The sequence below is a fragment of the Strix uralensis genome, chromosome 9 (genome assembly GCF_047716275.1).
Source record: "Strix uralensis isolate ZFMK-TIS-50842 chromosome 9, bStrUra1, whole genome shotgun sequence".
Lineage (NCBI taxonomy): Eukaryota > Metazoa > Chordata > Aves > Strigiformes > Strigidae > Strix > Strix uralensis.
In genome coordinates, this window is record NC_133980.1 from 27,339,721 (window position 1) to 27,360,530 (window position 20,810).

At 43.6% G+C, this 20,810-nt stretch overlaps 1 protein-coding gene across 1 annotated transcript in view; it reads right to left on the bottom strand.

The window, feature by feature from the left end:
• Positions 1-4,257: 4,257 nt before the first annotated feature.
• INPP5D (inositol polyphosphate-5-phosphatase D) overlaps positions 4,258-20,810 on the bottom strand; it is a 57,528-nt gene continuing 40,975 nt past the window's right edge. The window contains exons 12-29 of the mRNA XM_074877875.1: positions 20,458-20,560; positions 19,443-19,639; positions 18,543-18,660; positions 17,945-18,041; positions 16,458-16,596; positions 15,656-15,764; positions 15,411-15,499; positions 15,091-15,172; positions 13,794-13,883; positions 13,517-13,630; positions 12,322-12,404; positions 11,191-11,278; positions 10,286-10,435; positions 9,442-9,535; positions 9,102-9,209; positions 8,177-8,449; positions 6,040-6,616; positions 4,258-5,298 (exon numbers count right to left, since the gene is read on the bottom strand). Coding sequence (XP_074733976.1) covers positions 5,296-5,298; positions 6,040-6,616; positions 8,177-8,449; positions 9,102-9,209; positions 9,442-9,535; positions 10,286-10,435; positions 11,191-11,278; positions 12,322-12,404; positions 13,517-13,630; positions 13,794-13,883; positions 15,091-15,172; positions 15,411-15,499; positions 15,656-15,764; positions 16,458-16,596; positions 17,945-18,041; positions 18,543-18,660; positions 19,443-19,639; positions 20,458-20,560 — 2,514 coding nt within the window. The 3' untranslated portion in view covers positions 4,258-5,295. The remainder of the gene's footprint in view (positions 5,299-6,039; positions 6,617-8,176; positions 8,450-9,101; positions 9,210-9,441; positions 9,536-10,285; positions 10,436-11,190; positions 11,279-12,321; positions 12,405-13,516; positions 13,631-13,793; positions 13,884-15,090; positions 15,173-15,410; positions 15,500-15,655; positions 15,765-16,457; positions 16,597-17,944; positions 18,042-18,542; positions 18,661-19,442; positions 19,640-20,457; positions 20,561-20,810) is intronic.

A 20,810-nucleotide genomic window follows, 5' to 3' on the forward strand; every position in this document is an offset into this window, starting at 1 on the left:
GAGTCTCTTCAGAGTCCATCCCAGCCTAATTTTTCAGAGATTCTGTGCTGAGAAAGCCATGTTGTGATTGATACACAAGTGATGAAACAGATTCTTGCTCAAAGGTGAGTGGAAGTGTTTCTGATGTGACATTTCCCTTTAGACCCACTGCAAGGTCAGACTGAAGCTTGGTGCTCAGATTCAGTTACTTCTTTTACTGCTTTCTGACTTAAAACCTCAAATGTTCATTTTCTGGGAAAATGCTGATCACCAGGGTCCTTTCCAAGGGCTAAGTTAAATTCAAAGCTCCATTTTCAAATTAGGCTTTGTTTTGGATCTTCGAGTTTACATTTCAAAAGAGGGAGCATTTCCCTCATCTGGTCGTTTTCTTTCTGCTTACAAGCTATAATTGTGAAGATGCAAATTGCTATAAAGTACGGAGCAGACATAATTTCAGTGCTAACTTTTCATTCTTTTTATTGCAAAGATCTCTTGTTTCTTTTCCAATTTCTTTGCTGTCTTTCCTTCTCCCCTTCTCTGTGTCAACCTGTTTCTATTGGAAATGGCTTTTACCCACCTCCCTTCTGCTGGATTCTCTCATTCCACAAAGTTTCTACTTGCTTTTCTGCAACCTTCTTGCTTGTTGCTGGACCCTGTCTCCTTCATCCATTCCCATTCATTCGTTCCTTCCTGAGCCCAACATTTACTAGCCTGTTGTGTGCCATCTTTATCTCTATTAGTTGTGATAAAATCTAATGCTTTATGCTATCAGAGATTAATCTATTCTGTATGTAATCTAGTCCAGACCTTGGAAAAAAATGCAATCAAGTGTTAATAATAATTGTAATGTGTAGCAGATTACCATCCCTGGCACAGAATGGTTTCATTTAAATATAATCACAGAAGCAGAGAATAGTTGAGGCTGAGTAGGAGATCGTCTAGTCCAACCCCCAAAGATGATCTGTAAATAATAAAACAGGATAATGGTAATGAACTGAGAACATAAGTTCAGGGAAATTTGGTGATGCATAATGAGATAAAGCATTATCTCATTATGCATCAGAAAAAATATAGCAAATTACAGTAGGTAAAAAGAAATCTCTCTTCTTGGCAACCTGGGATTCAACTCTGAAAGAATTTTTGAGACTTCCGAAGTTTTAACACAAATGCAATCCTAAAATACTTCTTATTAAGAGCCACATTTGTAACAACATCATGCGTACATTGTGGAATTAGAAAGGAGATCTTTTTCATATTCATGTGAATATAAACCTGATGTTTGCTTATATATATAGAAGGAACATCTTGTACCTCTACAGCTAACGCCTTTTCTACACAAGGGAAATTTGGCACGTTAAAATGACTATTTGGCTCCTGTAGCACTTGCACAATGAGCCCCTCCGTAGGTGCTTGCAGGAATGCACTGGTGACTGCAGCACCTCTTAGGTGGCAGATGTGAGCAGCTATGTGAGAGACAGTTCCAGCTGTACTCGGCTCTTGCTTCAGCTGTGCACAGAAAATAGGGAGAGTCACTGACTCCTTCATTAAATACTTCAACCTCAACAAAAAAGCTTCACGCAGCTGCAGCTGATGTGTGTCATGGCACCAGACTGTCAAATGTTACTGCAGATCAAAAGAAGCCTTCAACCATCACCTAAACTTTCCTAAAGCACAGTCCACCTGCTGCATCTCTGATTTATGTTATCATCAAGGGATACAACAAATAAGGGTAGGGATGGAGTCTCTTTAGCAAATGTCCTAGAGGGGAAAGTGTGGGTTTCTTTCAGGCAGAGATTAAGGAAATAAAAAAATAAGTATTTGGATATTGTGCATTTCCAACCAATCTGTTGCCATCTGGGGCCATTGGTTAGGAGATCTCTGGGAATTGCCCTAGGTCACCTTGGTCAGTTAGCTAGTACTGACACCCACAGTTCAATCATACGCAGATGTCTGAGCCTTGAAAATGTTATAAAAATTAGGAGCTTTGTTGGGGGCAGGGGGGATCAATTAATTTTTGGACAATATATCCCTTCAGTCACAATATGGGATAATTTAATTGTGCTATCACAAGGACAACAGCAAAATGTGGTAAAGATTACAGATAAACTTCCATTTTAAAAACAGATGGTGACTAAATGATTAGTTTTAAGCTGTATAGAAAAAGTGCTTGGCCCCAGCAGACTAGAGGTCAAAGCAACATCATTTCTAACAACAACAAAATTATCCCCTTGCTCTTTTGGAGTGACTAACACATCCTTATTTGCTTTTTTTTCCTTCTATTTTCCCTCCTCCTTGAGCTGTTTTCTGTAAGACCCTACCTTTATGAGGAAGGAATTATATAGCCCACTACAACATTTTACGAAAAGCTTTAGCAGTGCCCTGTGATAGTTTTACAGTTGAGAGGACAAGTAAGCTTGCATTAGATGCATCAGATGCAGGCAGGAAATAGCATTTTAAAAAGTTACTGTGTTCTACAACATTACATCCTGTAGCTGGGAACTTAAAGCATTTTTGACAGCTGGGTCTCCATGGAAATAAGTACACTAAGACTGCAGCTATTTTAAGAACTTAAAGGACGCCAGAAGGTTATGGATAGGTACTACATCTGGGGGAGATCAGTCAATTTTTGGACAATCCATATCCTTCACTTCATGTCTTCTATTCATATTGCCTATACTAACTTAATTGGGCGATATCAGAGACTGCAGAAAAATGTGCCCAGGGACATATGAGAAAGAAGCAGCTTGTGTTCAGTCCTGGTTTCATATGGTTCAGGACACAGGCAGTAAAACCAGTAGAGATCATCTTAAAGGCTTTGTGACAGAAGGTAAAACTGAAACAAAACAAACATAATCATAAGACTTATTTGTTAAATTCAGTTTTCTAATATTCACATCTGACAAGCTCCCACAGTTGGCCTTATCAACTCTACCATCTCAAGATACAGCTGGTCTTACTATAAAGACAAGTATTGCACAGTGTCCCACTACTTTTTTCACCAGCCCATTATGTCTAAGCTGCTCACCTGAGAACTCTCTTCTGTAGAGGCCTCAGAAAGCTCTTTACAGAGCCTCCTCATGAACATTTTCCACTTGCAAAAAGTGTGGTGTCATTTGCCACCATTCCTGTCATAGAGACTAACTCAGACTCTCTTTGGAGCCACAAGTGATAATTCATAGCCATCTCTTGAGCTGGGTAAGTAATGCATTTTTAGCATGGGAATAGTAATGTATTTTTTTCTTCTGGAAACTTGGCAGAGAGCTTCTCTTCTCCCCCAGCAATATGCCTTTCTAAAGGACAGGCCAAATCAAGTACCTGGATGTTATATTATGCCTTACTAAGTCCAGTGTTCTCAAATTCTGCTCATTGGCATATCTGGGCCAAATTTAAGCAGTATTCCCAAATAAGAGAATACTTTTTGCAAGAAGCTATCCTTGCTTTATATCAAGCTTTTATTTTGAAAACTTTGGGGAATATACCTTCTTTTCTACAGCTTAGGAAGTCAGTGGATAAACACTAGCACCACGGAAAATCTGAGCCTGTCTCGTTATTGAGAAGTTAAAACTGTTTGTAGAAAGCCTGTCACATTTCCATCTCCGAACATACATGAACACACCGTAGAATTAGTAGGAACTGATCTAACTCTCCAGACTGGCCAGAAAGCTCACCTGCACCAGGAGGGTTTTACTCTGTGGCCTTACGAGTTCTTCTGGAATCTGGAACAGAAAAGTGAAATGCTCCCCAAGGCCAGGGAAATACCACAGCTATTGAATTATGGGGATTACACAGAGAGGATTCTGTTGAATAAAGCAAAAGGAATGTCAGCTCATGACCTGTCTTGCTGACTTGTAGGTTAGAGAGCCAGGTGTTTCAGCAATGATGCCTTGAAACCCCAACCTGCATGGCAGAAAAACCTCCCTATTTAGAAGATTTCTACCTTACAGATTGTCCTCTTCCACGCATTCTCACAAGCCTATGCTTGGCCGCTTATTCTTCAGTAAAATTACTGTACATTTTCTATACTCATACAATTAGTAACTGTACCTGCTAACAGGTGCTAGAATTTTTAAACCGGGTGTATCCACGAAGGGTCTGTGCACACAGACAAATACATCCTCAGCTGCAATATCATAGTGGCACTGTGGCATCTTCCCTGCACTCCTCAGTGCCTTTGGTGTTTCTTCTGGGCAGGGACTACTGTCGGTGAGCAGGTTGGTGTAACACCCAACTAAAGCTGAATCAGGTGGCAGGCAGTTCTGAATTTTCAGTAACAAATGATCAGAAAGGTGACTATTTTATTATTTTTAAGTAATCAACATGGAAACAATAGCAACAATTAAGTCACAAACAGGCATAGCCTAATTGTAACCACAGCATTAATACTTAAAAGGAATATAACAGAAATTACAAGTATGTTAACATTATTCATTCTCAGTCAATGAACAAAAGTGTACAGTAAGGTCAGCATTAATGTATTAAGAATGCTACAAAACCAGCCAGCCAGTGTCCTTCAAAAGCAGAGTGCTTCCTGTAAGACGGGCTGGAACGACCGCTGTCCGTCCCTTCAGGCAGCTATAGTCCTAGGCTGCCTATGGACCCTGCCTATTCTCCCATTTCTACATGTAGTTCTGATATCTCCCTTTGTTTGTTAGGGGTACAAAAGCACTACCTGCTAGAAAAAAAAAGAGCTACAGTGCCAAGGGCCAGCCCTCACACTCTGCATGAATAATGCATGTATGCAGCCTGGGAGCTCACTAGAGGCAAAGCTGGCTCCCTTGACAGTGTGACATTCATCAGTATCTGCTATTCAATCTCTTTTCCCACCCTCCCTTAACTCCTTGCTCCATGGATAGGACATGCTTCTGGAGCTGTACCGCTTTCAAAATGCTTTCTTTTACATATCACTCTTTAATAGGAATTCTGTAACACAAAATTAAAATTTTGCTTTTGTAGAAAGGGGGTTCTTTAAATACACCCCTTCCATCTCCTAGTCCTTACACCGTACCTTCCTCTTTTTCAAAATATTTACTAATGCATGTACTTAACCACCTGCCTCTTAATAGAAGTACCAAAGTGACACTACAAAAGGCTAACTTGCATTTGGTATTGTGATCCTGGCTCCTCTTGGTCTGAGCAACATAGGATAAACTTCTCAGCTAGAACATTTTCATAATCATAGAGAGGGATACACCCTCAAAGGTAAAAATCCCTGGTCTTTTTAGAACCAGACCAGAGGACATCAGTGTGAACAAAGCAGTAATCTCCATCTTTCTTCCCATCAGGATTCCTCCTAAGGTGCCATCTGCGGTGTTGTTTTCACTGTAGAGACAAGAGAAGACATCAGCTTGTCTATTGTCAATTCTAAAAGTTTTAATGGGGAAGGAAAAAACCCCCTACAGCTTGCTCTAGTTGCCTCTCTTTTTCTCCCAGACCCATTTACTAAGACCTCCCCTACTCCTCATCCAGCTTGTGATGCTCTGGGAAAAAGGAAAAAAAAAAAAACAACAAAAAAACCCCACCAGCCCAGAAAAGTAGACACGTGATTATTTCGGTGGAGGGTTCAGTATTGGTTTTAGACACTACTGTTAGTTGCTAAGTGCTTCCCATAGATAACTACTTCTAATCATATTTTTATTAATTACAGCAAAGCAAATCTATTAACCAATACTGTAGATTTGTGCTGTCAGGCCAAGTTTGGAATTGTCAGCCAATTCTCAGAAACAATGCAATATGCACCAAACAAGCAATAGCAAGCAAGCAAATGACTATTTGCATTCCTCTTCTGGCAATCAAGCTTAAACAGTCCAGAAGAAATTAAAACTTCATGTAAAACTAAGGCTGTGGTTTCACAACATGACATTTTCTGCAGCAATATTGCTTTAATATACTGCCCTGCATCCCCTGTTCTGCCAGTAGGTTTGTGGGACAGTGCTCTGGGCTTTGGTAGGGAATACAGAGCGAGGGCCCAGTGATTAAGCCAGTACTACTCTAGTAGTCTTCTGCTATGACACCCCAGTCTAATAAAACTTCCACCCTGGCTTATTCCCACAAGTAACACACCGGTGTAGTAGTCCTGCCAACTGGTCCCTCTTCTGTCCGATGCTTCCCGGAGTGCGGCAACTCTGAACTGTCCCGATAGTCTCGGCCCTTGGAGTTCTGCATGTCCAGCACTGCCCGGCTCTTTGAGGGAAGGGGTGGCTTGTTCTGCTGTCCCTGCATGCTTGGGCTGACCTCAGACCTCGATGGCTTGACTAGTTTTTTGAGCGGTGCTGAGTTCTCTAACGGTGTAGTCATCTTTGGTTTGCCTTGAGTCTTTTCACCCACATTCTTTTCTTCAGATTGGCCAGAGCAGGTATAGGACCGAAACCGCTGTGTGGGGACCAGGAAAGGTGGTGATGGTTGTTTGCCAGAGCTCTTGCTGCACTCGAGCTCCTGTGACTTTGTGACATGACAGCTCTGATCAGGCAGTGGCGGCTGCTCTTTTCGCAAGGCCTTAGGGTAGTCCTGCTCTTTCTTTGATGTCACCTTGCCCTTAGAGCTCATAGAGCCATACAGTGGGTTCTCAAACATCTCCGGCTTTTGCTGTCCCTCCTCCTGAAGCAAAGGCTCTGCTGTGGTTTTCCCCAGTTCAGGTGGCCTACAGTCATCAAAGCAGTGTAAAAAGGAGACTTGTAAGGAGCAGGCAGAGACACTGACTGATTTAAAAAGAAAATGAATAGGAAATGAGCATGATAAAATTAAACTGACTGTACAAATGGGTAACAGGATAACGATTAAACTCAGGCAGGGAGGAGAACAGAATTGTGTATTGTTTTTACTTTGTTTAATCATTGTTAACATGACAGCTGAGAGCAGATGTGCATGGTACTGTATAAACTCCCTGCTGGACTACAGTCTTGTCAGAGTGATACTTGGCTTCTCTTTAAACAGAGTTAAGCTACTGAGCCAAACTGTGCCAAGTGCTTTGATGGCTGTGCGACATGCACAAATCTGAATTTAAATATTAATAAGAATCCTCAGATCTGGCAGAGAGGATTGAAATGGCTGTCTGGACAGTTAACATCACACTATAGCATTTTACAACTAGGTCAATCTCCTCTTGCTACCAATGCCACACGGTATTCCTAGGGAAGGGATAAAATTCCTTAATGCACCCAAATGCATAATATGTAAGTAATAGCTATATACTCTAGGGTGAGACAATCACTGGGTGTTCACAGCTGAGCCCTTTGAATTGAGGCTCAGACTGGAATAACAGCACAGCTGTACAATGGGACAAGGGAAGTTTCGTGGGTTTTGTGTGTCTCGACCTGATTTGGCAAGGCTTTCATCTGGAGAACTGCCACAATACTTAAAAAATCAGCAACAATATCACTGAACAGAGTGAAATAGGTCTGAGTAGCACATGTTCTTTGGGTGTCTTCAAATGAGTTGTGTTCCTTGCTTCAGGTTATTTTCTGGAAGTCAGTACATGCAGGAGCAAAGAGCTGAGAGCATGATGAAGTGTTGTCAGGTACATAACAGATTGAGGCACTGCTTGCAGCTCTGACTTCTTTTCTGCAAGTTCTGGTTTACAGAGTGTCACATACATTTACCAGTGAACTCTAACCTAGACTCAGAAAGCAGCTGTCACTATAAAAAAGAGGTCTGGAACGAGGACACTGATTGTGTACATGCACTGGGGTGAAGTAGCCTCATCACTTTACTAAGTTGGGTAGGGATGGGAGATTTTCAATTGCTGGATGGAAATTCTGCATCAAGATTTGTGATAGATGCAGCACATGGATGATAACTTCTATAGCAAGCTGGATGTTTGTATACAAGTGTAGGTAGAAATTCAGTTAAAGTACTTCACATACGATATCTGAAGGAGCTCTCCTTCCCATCCAGTGGAAAGACCTGTGTCACACTCTTTTCTTCTTTGTTACTACAGTCAACTCTGTAGTCCTCTTCTCTTGATAGAGAATTATATATTTGTGGCTTTCCTTTCACAGAAGTCTGAGAAACTACTGCACTAGTTTTCTTTGAGTATGTGATGTCTGCATATGTGACCTTCACTTATTTTTTTCTAATTTTACAGATAAAAGACTGAAACAATATGCTGCACCTTGGACCCTACATACAGATAATGAAACAGTGACTGTGGAGAATGACAGGAGAGAGAGGACTAGCCCCAGTGCAAAACTCAAAGACTCACAGGTACTCTTGACTCCGACTACAAATGCTTCTGTTTACTGTAGGCTGGAGGGATGTTTTTGGAGATAGAGGCGACAAGGAGGGTGATGTGGAGGATGTCTGACTCTGTCCCAATATGGGGGTAGTCTCTTTGGGCTGCTGCTCATAGCTCCAGAGAGAAGGCGACTGGTCTGGTGAAGGTATCTGCTTAAGCTGGCTGTTTGCAGAGGGTTGCTGAGAGAAAGCAGCCATCCCCAGGTAGTTGGGGTTGCTGATGTCTGTGGGAGTAGAGCTGCTGAAGAGAAGAAATATTGTTAGGAAGACACATGCACAAATACATTTATTTTTTTGTCTCCCTGCCAGCTACAAAGGAGTTAGTGCCCACTGACTGCTTAGATTCAATACCACCTACTTTTTTTTTTTTTTTTTTTTGCCACTGTTGTTTCAGAATCAGAGAGTAAGTGGGAGTCCTGTTAGCACCTCCTTCCCCTGGGTCACTGGAGAGGAAGCAGCTGGGTCAAGGCCACCTCCCCCAGCCCCAAATAGTTCTTCTGGCTGTGGTAGACGATTCCATTTCCAGGCTGCAGAGAGCACTCAGCTTCTGCAGCCACACAGAGGGGCTTTTACAGGTTTCTGAGCCCAGCATTTCAGCTGGCAGCTGCAGCAGGACAGCTCCAAGAAAGAGGCAGATCACAGCACCAGGCAGCATTGCGCAGCATAGGGACATGCTGCTGGAACAATAGGAGAGACATTTGGCCTTTTGAGGTGTACCCATATAGACTGGCAGGCGGAAGGCAGGAAGCTGCCTGAGAAGAAATGCACCTGTGGAACTGGAGTGAAAGGACAGCCTTACCCAGAAGCATCCTATGACTCTTGGAAAGGAGAAGACAGGCAGTTTGGGCATAGCTTCCCACCCCAAGCTGGCAGAGGTAAAGCAACATGATTACCGTAACATATCCTCCTTTCCCGGGTTGTCTGGAGAAGAGGAAGCACTCCCCCAATAGCGAGCAATGGCTGCTGCCTCTCTGGCCACCAGATGAGTAGATTTTGACTTTCTGTTGGAAATAAAAGGGCCCTTTTTAAGTGGGGTGCAAGGACCCAGTCTGACTAACGCATTCTCAGCTTTTGAAGCTTTGGGCACAGAAGCACTGACCAATGCTGAGAGAGCCACAAAGGCAGCTTCCCAGTGCTCACCATGCCTATTAATACTGCTCCCACAGCAAGCCCAGCTTTGCATTTATTGAGCCAACTAGTTTTCTGTAAGTGACTTACCCACTTGCCCTTTACCTGTTAGTCTGATCCCAGTCTTTGCTAGGCTCTAAGTTGCTGGTGTTCTTTGGTTTCTGCCCAGCGATTTCATCACGTTCAATCTTGACAAAATCTGAAGGAAAGAAAAGGTGTAAAAGAGTGTTTTGGCAGCTTCAGAGTCTGATCCCCTAAGTTTTCTGTGTTACTGCTTGTATTAAGGTGTCTCTCTTTGTCTATCAGAATGACAGTGAGACAATTTTAAACAGTTGTTGCTATTATGTTTTCAACTGCCCACTGATATATATTGTCTTTTGCTGACATAGGAAAAAAGTGTGTATCTTGAAATACAAAGGTCATGATCCCCCAAACAGTCATTTTACCATTGACAATAAATGTTGTGAGGCTGCTTTTGTACTCTGAAAGAGAACAACCAGTAGGAAGGTGAAAATAAGGAAAATTCGTGATCTTTTAGCTGGGGAAATGCTCCTTGAGAGTCTGACATGCTCTTTGCAGATGTTCCCCAGGGTGACTGGAGAAGGGAGAGCTTTGGCACCTTGTCATATAGCCACTGCAAGTGGAAATAAGGTACCACATTCAATAAAATCAGTATCAGTGACAGACAGGGGGCTCTCTCAGTCTGCCGAATTTACTTGAAAGATGAAAAAGAAAAACCACAATGGAATTGCTGTGTCTTTCTGAAAGAGGACAGGCATACTCCTGAGAACTAATGATACTCACATCTTGCAATCAGCATCAAAAGCTCTTGCCTCTTTGGGACTAAAAGCACTGCAAGGATAATTTTCAATTCCTTGACAGTTATCAGAAGTCTTTTGAGATGGATATTTTCTAGAGCGAGCATTGCAGAGGTGATCTCGTTCCTTACCATACAGTTTCTCTCTCTGTTTTCCTTGTGATGTTTGTAACTTGATTTCACCCTGGAAGACCCCTGTTTTCTCACCATGGTGTGTCAGCACAGTATGGATAGGAACTAAGGATTCTGTTGCTTCTATTCGCAGGGCAATGCAGCCTTCCCCTAGAGGATGACAAGGAGACAATGAGCCTGGGACTGAGAAAAAAATCATTGAAATCTCTTTCTCATGTCAGTCATCTACTGTCACTATGCCGACAGGGCTGAGATTACTGGAGAGAATCTGCTTTGGATCACAGTAAGGAGTATAAGATCTCTTGAGAAATCAGGGGCGTTCATTTCACTTCTTCACATACGTGTGAAGGATTTGGGCATTGGAGACACCCGCAGGTGACTACAGGGTTCTGAGCTTCCATTACTGGTAAGGAAAACGTGAGCCTGTGAATGACATTTCAGTTAATGGGATTTCAGCAAAGAGCCTTCTGTGGACAAGGACTGCAGTCTCTGGCTGGTTAGAATTTGGAAGCAAGCAGCACTGACAATGACTTTTCTGTAGCCAGCAGAAATGCATCAAGTAAGTGCAAGTGAAACAGGATTTGTATGTTCTGAATAAACCCATTTAAACAGACTGACTCCTGATTTAACTCCTGTGAAATACTTTCTTTTTAAGCCACTGCTCTTTTAGGGCTGGTAAAGCTCACACAGATTGTTGCTTCTAGTTCATATTCTTCTAATCATCATTACCTCACAAAATATTGCCCACAATGTATTTTTCTATGTATTGAGTTCTAAATCAGAAGTCAGAGCATCATAGCTGTTCAGTCTATAAGAGTTACTTCTATTCTCTCCCACTCTTTCAGCAGTTTGGAAAAATCTAAGTAGATTTTGACTCATCCAGAACTTTAGAGTGAAGCATTTACCATAAGATTCATCACTGTCTGATGACTTAATGCTGATCAGGATGTGTTGATCCAGTAGGTATTCTGGGTCTGAAATAATTGGAGTCAGCTGCAAAGACAAGTTAATGTGGGTCAATGCAATAAGGTGGTCTACATGAACAGAGTTCTCCCTGTGCCTCAGTCCTAAATGAGCAAAACTCAGCTGGATGGTCCCATGAGGGTATCATGTCACCCCTAGGATTGGCCTCTTCAATGATGTTTGGAGATCTGTGGTAGAAGGCTAGACACTTTTAGAGTCCCCCCACTCTTGCTCCCAGCACAGCAAACAGAATGTTACAAATCAAACGCTCATATTGGGCCAAGCTGCAGTTTTTTCCTACAGTTTGGACTGAAAATTGCTCTAGGAGGAAGTGATCTGGACTCTGATTACAGTCTGTTCCCAATAATCTGTTTGGCTGTTGTTACAGTCACTTATTGTAGAGTCTTTCCCCAATCTCTCAGTGTAAGGCACTCTTTCTGAAGTCAGCAGTTCTTCTTTTGGGCTATTCAGAAGGGTACTGACATGCATATTTGCTCCAAATCCAAGAGCTCTGATAGTTCTTCCAGCTCCCACCGAGCCAGGAAATGGAGAACAGTTCCAATCTCAAGGATAGAACTTGTCTTTGACACTGACACACAGACAATACTTCTGGCCATTGATGGTGTTTTTAACACAGGTAAAAAATACTTAAGTCAACTTTTCTCAAAAATAACAAGAAAAAAAACTTTGTCTCACAGGGCAAAGAAATTCCAGCATGGCTGTTTTGTCTTTATCTAAAGCTAAAAAAAGAGCCCACTCAAAAGACTTGTCAGCATAGTGATGTTCACTAAAAAGGTGAGAAAAAAAGTCACGCTCCTGAGTGACATAATCAGGCCAGCAAAGTTCCTGATACAGGTGAAAATATACTGCCAAGAAAGTCCTTTCCTGCTCATAACATACTCTGTTTAGCTTAAGCCCATCCTGAATTCTTACAGTCCCTTTTGACTCTAAAGAAGACCATGACCATGTTCCTGAAACTAATGTTTATATAAGCAAAAGACGTAATGTTGCTTATGGGATGCAAGTGGAAGGCTTCTCTTCCATACGGATATGGAAACCTAGTCCCAGTTTACCTTTGGAAGTGCATCGACGAACTTTACCACAAGCTCCCCTTCGTTCCCATCCTCATTTTCTCCTTCCTGGCTCTTTACAAAACCTGCAAAGTGATGAGAAAGGAGTTCACCAGAAGAGAAGCAAGAACTTGGCTACAAATCCTTTTCAAATGCTAGATCTCCAAAAGGCCTACAATTATTTTCCCACTTGGACACAAGTTTTAAAAGTATTAAGAAGTTTAAAGTCTGAGCTTTGGGTGAATGTTTACACAGTAAACTTACAAGTGATTTTACTGGAGCATTGTTAAATGGTTTTATTTTACAGTTAAACTTGGCACTGAAAAGCTCAATGCATACATGGACTGGAGGATAAGAACATGACAGCTCTTCCTACGCCACTCAAGATAGCACACTTTTGAAATTCTAATTTAAGATTCGTAATACACTGTTTCCATAGAAATTTATGCAAATTTTGATACAGCCAAAAAATAATCTTTTATGGAACTGTCTTTGACACAGCGCTCTGACATGCGATAATGTGATGAAACATACACCAAAGGCATGCTGTCCCACTTACAGGAGCAGTCCTGTGATGGGGAATCGCTTAAAAAAAAACACAGCAAGGGCATGTAGGCTCGCATTACATAAACAGCTGAGACTCAGTCCTGCAGCACAGGGACAGGGAGTAAAATCTTCAGCGCTGGTGGGTACAGTCCCATTTACAGAATCAAATCATTATCTTTCCTCTCACTTTAAGTTGATCCTCTGACTTACTCTTTTCAAACCAGGGTAATTAAATTATTTTTGTTATCATAATGCAGATGCCTTATTTTGAAAGCACCTGATCATTTGTAGCAGGCACAATTAGAAATTTAATCAGTCAAGTGTTTGCTAAGTAGAGATTTTCTGTGTGGCAAGCAAGAACAAGTTTCTCTTCAAGAAAGAGATGGCCAAATTGCCAAGCAAGATGGAAGAAACGGTGGAAGGCTACATGTCTAAACATGGATTACAGCTGAGTGGCTGTGAGTTTTGGACTGTATTGCTGACAGTATAGGATGACTTGCAAACTACAACAAATCTCTAGGACATCCCTTTTTTTTGCACGGGAACAAGTGATCTACACAGCTGTTTATTTAGATCAAAGCAAGAGGAAGGGGAACTAATCCAAGCAAGCAGGAAACTTTGACAGAAAGAATAAAGATGGGCAAACCCATACTTTCTAAGCAGCTAGAGTGAAACTCGATGTAGAACTTGGTCTGGGACTTGGTCTTCAGAGTAGCATAGCAGTGCAGGAACTCTATCTCCCCTTGGGAATCCGTGTACTTGGAGTCTAGGAAAGAAGAGGGGAAGATAATGGCATTTTCAGTAGGCGATAAAAATAGGACATTTTTGAGTGAACTCTTTAGGAATCAGCTTTTTCTTTCAACATATGCAAAGCACTGCATTTTATATCCAAAGGTGAGGACAGCACACTTGTACCCAGCCTGACTAACCATTCTTTGAAACAAACTGTGAGGTGACTCCCACTTCAAACGTGGCAAAGACAGGACTGTGGTCACTTGTCATGATGTCAGTGGTGCAGCCTGCCAACGAGAAAGGGAGGATAGTTATTGCCCTGCGTTTCTGCCCTGCTCCTGTGAGATCGCTGCAATAGAAATATTATTCAGTAACTTTCCAGAAAACATAACTGTCGCTGTGGTAACTGTCTCTAGTCAAAGGTGTTTCTACATAACCTCATGTTATTATACAGGGATGTAACTCTTTTGTCAAAATACATAAAGATTCGGTTAATGGACACAACTTTACCATATCATTTTGCAAGCGACTGTCAGTGTTAGATTCCCCCAGTACAAAAAGCACTTGCAGCCTTCCTGGTTGCCTCTGCAACATGCACAGCTAATTAAAACTCTGATATGGCAGGAAATCACACAACAATACACTGGTGCTGCTTCAGTGCTACAGAGTAACTCATGGCCCGAGATTAACAGTGAGCAAGTAAGGTCTTGACTTGACCTAAGTGCATGCTGAGGTCCCGCAAGCCCAGTCCATTGAACAGAACAGTGTATGAAAGCAGATGCCAGACTTTCTAGAGGTGCTTATTTGACCACACACCTCATCATCATAGGCTCTCTGATCAGAGCAGTCCATCTCATCCCCCAAGAGACTTCTACAGCCCTCTTCTCAAACCCATGCATAGGAAACCATCAACATCATACTCAGATGCTTGGTGCTACAGATAGTCGATGAAATTTCAGGAATTGGTATCTGAGTCTTTTTTTAAACAGGTCTTGTGGGCTTCCTGTCCTCCCTGCACTGCACTTTTGTGATGCTTCTCAGCAAGAAAGAGAACAGGCTCTCGGTACCACCAGTCCGTCTGGAATATGATTTGACAGAAGAGAGATGTTTGCAGCTCCAGCCTCTGCAGACTGGAGTGTGTACACAGGGTCTGCCCTGCTGGCACCATCAAGTAAGGAGCCCTGGTGGTAACTGCAGAGGAAAAGTGGTTGTTGTTGTTGCCAAGAAATAACTGGTGTAAAGTGATCCTACAACATAGCCTAAAGCTGGACAGCTGCAGCTGCCCGAGTGGTATTCTGCATATAAAAGAATAATGGAATTAATTCCCAACCTTGTAAGGTTACAGGCAGAGAGATTTGGCTCCACTCTGCCTGGTTTAACATCAAGTCCCTCAATGCTGAGTGCCTGGCAGTGCAGGGAGATCCTAGACTCTGCTCTGAATCATTTCCGTTTCAAACTGATTGCCTCGCTATCTACAATCTGTTATCTACCCACCATAGGACTGACACACAACGTGCACCATGGGGTATGATTTCCAGAGCACTCGATCACACCAGGATGGCAAATTGTACTTCATCTGCAAACCAAAGGAGAAGTGATGTCAAGAAGAAGGGAAAGGACCAGTTCACAAAAGAACAGGAAATTCACTTGCCCAAGCACCGTATATTTGTGTCAAGTATTTTTGTTTGTATTGACTCCTTTCAAAACACCACAAGGGCAGAAAATGCAGAGATTGGTTTAGGTCACTTTATTCTGTAGGAGTTACTTTCCCTGCTCTGCTATATACTTCTGAAAGGAAATCAGTTTTCACCTACCCCTGTAGCTTTTTGCTTGGTGTAAGCATACTTCTCCCGGGTACCTCTTTCAAAACGGTAGGTTGGAGCAAAAGTAATCTCTTCTTCCTCTAAAACAGAGAGATAGCTCTGTTACACTTTGGCCCATTGAGAACCCTCATCTGGGCAAGACAGCCACTGCTCTGTACACCCTGCCCCACATCAAGTCTGGCAGAGAAAGTTGCTGGAAGTGGGAGAGGAACCTGCCAACAAACTCAGAGTCTTACCAAACTGCAGAAACACCTTTTGGTCCTTTCTCTCTATGAGAAGCTGGTCGAAAGCCAGCAGCTCCGGATACTGCTGCTGCCTGATCTTCTGGATAATATTCTCTGCTTCCTGCCAACAGGGAAACAGCAGAGCTGCAGATGATGCAAAACCTTCTTATAAATACTCTCTTCACTGGTGAGCTGGCAAGTGCTTCTGAACTGTTTCACAGAGCCATACCCCCTGCCACTTCCCCACCTTTCCCTTCACTGAAAGGCCCCAGTCTTTGCCACGTGGCTGAATATTTTTCTGTCGAAACAGGCATCAAAATGCCCACACATCCCCTACACAAGCGTACACACACGCACGCACAGACAGCCAGATGCAAATCAACACCAGGTTCGCTGTTGTCTCCCGCCTACTGAAACCTATCCAGTATTTATTATGGCTTGCCTGTTTCTGAAGGCCTGTTCTGAGCCATTAAAAGCTAACCCAACAGAGCAGAAAGGCACTCTCTGGATCAAGCTGTTCAGGGACAGATGCTCGCTCACAGTGGGAAGGAGAGTTGTGAGGTTTGGGGACGAGATGCTGCCTGGAGCAGCAGAGTGTGCCAGACGGCATTCCTGGGTCCATTAATCCTTGGAGAGGGCAAAGGGGATCTCCTTACTCTCCCTCAGCTGGTGTCACACTCATGCCCTGGGGATCCCTTCCGCCTCCCCTCTTTCTGCCACTCTTTCTGCCATGTTGCCCTAGATTAGAAAAAGATAGTGCTTCTATAGCAACACAGTATTTTGTCTCTCCAGGGATTCACACAGAGTCCCTAACCGTTGGGGGCTGTTCCACGCGGTAGTTCAAGTCTCCCAGCCAGAAAAGATGAGTAAAGCGATGAGTGATGTTAAACGGACTCAGTTTCTTATCTCCCAGTGTGAGGAAGCGCAGGATGTTCATGTAGTTCTGGTTGCGTCTGTCAAGACAAGAAACATCTGCCTGACATACTAAATTGCCACGCGATTTCTAAATGCCCGGGCTGGCAGAGACTGCCGCTTTGCCAGGCAGGAACCGATCTGGCTCAACATCTAGAGAAGAGCAGATCAGAAGCTGAGAACTTGCCACCTCTGCCTCACACTGCACCTCAGCAGACAGCCCAGGTAACGTGCTGGGTGTCTCCCGGTGGGGCAGCCTACTTCATGCAGCCATTAACGCCACGCAGCGCTCGTGCTGCGGCTTGTGCTGCGTGTGGCCTGGGGAGCTGGGGGCAGGAGGGCAGCCTGCTGTGAGTAGGAGGCAGTGGCCTTTACAAAAGCTCCGGGCTGCTCTACCTTGGGTGTCAGACTGTTTCCACCTGAATTGAAAGGCTGGAAAGCTGTTCTAAAGCCACTTCTGTTGCCTCCTGGGGCTGTGCTTTTCTGAGCTGCACATCCTAGAAACCCAGCATTAGACTGTTGCCTTTAGATTTCAGCAGCAAACACATAACTAGATTTTGGCAGCTATTCCAGGCCCTGGGGAACCCTTCCATAGAAGTTAAATCCATCAGTGGCAAAGGCCCTGTGCAGAAATCCCACACCATCTGTTTTCTGGGACCTGGACTGGGAAAGACGGCAAAGCCAACCTCCCCATTTCAAGTCCTCTTTGCTTTCAAAACCACTCCTCCAGCTGTTCCAGCTCCTCCCAGTGTGGGCACAGATCTCCCAGCAATGTCAGGACCTTTGCCTTCCAGTACTGTGCTGCACTGAACCTGCCAAGACTGTGGAAACTCATTTCACAGCTGGCTGTAGAGAATTAGCCACCATGGAGATATTTCTGTGCTACACACCCCTCTCTGGGTATTCCTGACAGCATGCTCTGCCTAGCAGGATCTCTCTCAGCTGTGCCCCAGGGCACACCACAGCTCCCGTGCTCGCAGCACTGCCTACGGTGAGTAGGCAGACAGTCCCCTTCAGCACATTATTCTGGGATGGGAAAAGCCTTCCCACATCTCTCCAAAACACTCTAGATCAGGGAACTGTTTTCCTCATGTACTGGGCTTGCATGACAGGTCACACAAGTGTTGTGCAAGACATTTACACTTGGCTCTGAAATAATTTTCCTGTCCATTTCACCTGCACTCATGTGGTATGGCCATATAGCAGAAGTCTTTCATTTAAATGGTGACACAGCGAACAGCATCTTTAGCACAGGTTGCCCTCCCAGAAGACAATTTTTTATGGTCAGAAAAACATTCTTGTGACTGTCTAGTGGGTCCTCCTTCCAAATACAGCCCAGAGAATTTCACCCTGGGTCAACACCCATTTTTGAGAGAAGATGTATCTTACCTGTGTTTCTTTTCACTTCCTGAAGTCAAATGGCTGTTAACAAACCCAAAAGATGTTCCATTAAACATGAATGACACCCCCACAGCTCCTTTATTACCTGAAAAAGATAAGCCAAAAATGTCAAGAAATCAATCCACCTCCAGGCTGAGTCTAGCAAAGATAATAAAGCACCTAGCACATCTTAAATGGAGGATGAAGAAGAGAAATAAGTTGACTTAATCAGCACAGAAAGAATTAGTACATACAGCACAGATTGTGGTAAGTTTTCTAAGGATGCGAAAAAAAAAATTAGTTGAAGGGAAAGAAGTGCAATTTCCTTGTGAAACCGAAAAAAGTGCAATCCAATAGCCAAAGGTGTTTTCTGGGAAGATAAATATATATACATATATATATGCACTAAGAATACACACAAATAGATTTCCTCTCTTGCAGGGTAAGACATAATCATTGCTAGTGGGATATAACTTTAGTACCACTAGTGTCACATAAATGTAGTCAAAGGAGTCTCGTGGAGAAAGAGCTGTTGCATTTCAAGGACAGTATTGGCACAGACTGAACAGATCTCAGTCCTTTGGACAAGACCAGGTCTGTTCCTCACCCAGAGTGTTTGCGATGCCTGTCTTCACGTTGTCTGTGCAGATGTGGCTGATGCGGTTCTCGTGCTCTGGCTTGGCCAGTACAACAATCCTGATGTTCCAGAGGGTATGGATTGCTATCTGCAGGGATGGGAAGGTTAGAGGTTATATTTCTGCACATACCTGTGGAGTTGCGCTGTAGCTGCAGCCTTCCTGACTCCTTCTGTAGCACTTCTCCTACACAAATTTTCTTCCTGGGCTCAGGATATGCTTTCAGTCATTTTAATCAAAGGTGGGAGGAGGGACCTAGCTATTTTCTAGTGTTATTTTATAGTTAATCATTGGATTGCCTTCCTTGCACAAAATACAGTTTCCCAACCACCATGGGAGCTGTAAGTCCTGCTCTCCTGTTGCCCTTCCAGATATGCTTATATTTGTTTCTTGACATCACTAAAACTCAGGAATGTCCAAACCTGGTCTTAATAAGGTTCAGTTTCTTTTATGATTGTGCCTGTGTGCTGTTACATCCTTTTGTGCAATAGCCTAGAGTGAGATCTAGGCTACAGCTGGCTCAGAAAGTTCTAGTCTCCTCCTTTATGAAGGTCAAAATATCACCACCACTTGACTCAGCATCTGCCTCTTGCTCCCAGGATGGCAGGCAGAGTAGCTGGGTCCCTGCTTTGGCAGTGGGGGGATCACTGTCCATAGCAATATGTCCATCTAGCCAGCTTCAGGGGAGGATCTCGTGGAGTCCACAGACAGATTCAGTTCACTCTCCCTCATGCAAATGCAGTGACAGTAAAGGGAGGAAAGGGAAAGAGGTGTCAGCAAAATGCCACTTACTCCTCTGTCTCTTTTTTTTGCACAACACATACTCTCCTCATATGCCTGAGTTATGTGCAATAGCTGGAATAACCCCTCACCACTTTGAAACTGATACTGGTGATTTCCTGCAGGGAGTGCCTCAGAGTCTCCAGCCATTCCTTCTCCCCTTGGGGATCCTCCTGGGTGCCAATCACATAGATGTCATGAGGAATGTAGTCAGCAGTGTCATCACGAGTCTTCCCCTGCCCCTTGGAGAGAAACCAGGAGGTGATCTTCTTTGGGGGAGGCGCAGCACCTTTTATGAACAAATCAAACACCAAAGTAAGTCAGAGTATGTTCTGTCAAATACTCTGGATACAGACAACCCATGGGGACAGAAATAATAGGCTTCACATTCACTCTGTCCTGTATCGGTTTTGTATCAGCAGAACACACTATTCTAAGATGACAAAGAAATTAACCCCACCTGACTCACTGATGAAGGAGTGACTGCTTTGACCATCTTCCTCTGATTCATTAGCTTACCAAGGCCAAGTGTGAAGGTAGGGAGCTGCATTCCTGGCCTGCCACTGCCTTTACCTTAGCCCTTAAATATGACTGAGCACAAACAGCTCAGCTTACAGCAGTTGAACCAGGCTTTTCTCCCAAAATGGGAAAAATAACTTAAATTCCACTGTCCTCAACTACCCTATCCCCTCCTCTAAATATTGCAGATACTCAGCTCTCTTCCCAGGCTGGACACGAACAGTCCCTGGTCAGGTTCAGAGGCAGCTGACATGCAGTTATTGGAACTGCTCCTGCCCTTTCTGCAAGGTGGAGGATAGTGTACGCTGCTGCACCAGCTTTGTGCCAGCCACAATTCCCTGTCATTGGAGAAATCCTTCAGCACCCATCAGAGTCAACCCTATGGTCCTTTGACTGGAACTATGAAAAGTGTTAAACCACATGCAAGAATAAGCCTAGAAATCAGCTCTTCCCCTGTGCCAGTGGAAGAAAACCCTGGTGTACAGATCTGCTACAGAACACACACAGTGTCTGGAGCTCATCTTGACAGGTGAGCACACATTTTGGCAAGTGTCTGAAGGAACACCCATGTCAGAAAGGAGCCCATACCCATATTCCAGGTCCCGATGAAGATGGTGATCATATCAGGCTCTGGTTGCTCCGAGTGTTTATTCTTCATCTGCTGCAGAAGTTGGCAGAACCCTTCTCTCTTCTAGACAGGGAGGAGCAGAGACAATTAAACGAGATGCTTAACTCCTCCAACATGACCTCTTGAAAAACTAGCTGAACAAGAACGTTCCCAGCACACTTGAAGGGCAGATCAGCTCTCCACTATCCTGATACCTTCAAAGAGGCTGTCTTTCCTGTGGTACTTTCTCAAGCACTTAGCTTGTGCATTACTTTAACAAGTGCTCAGCTGGTCAGGAGAAAGCCTGGACTTCCCTCTTGTTTGTCTATATGAA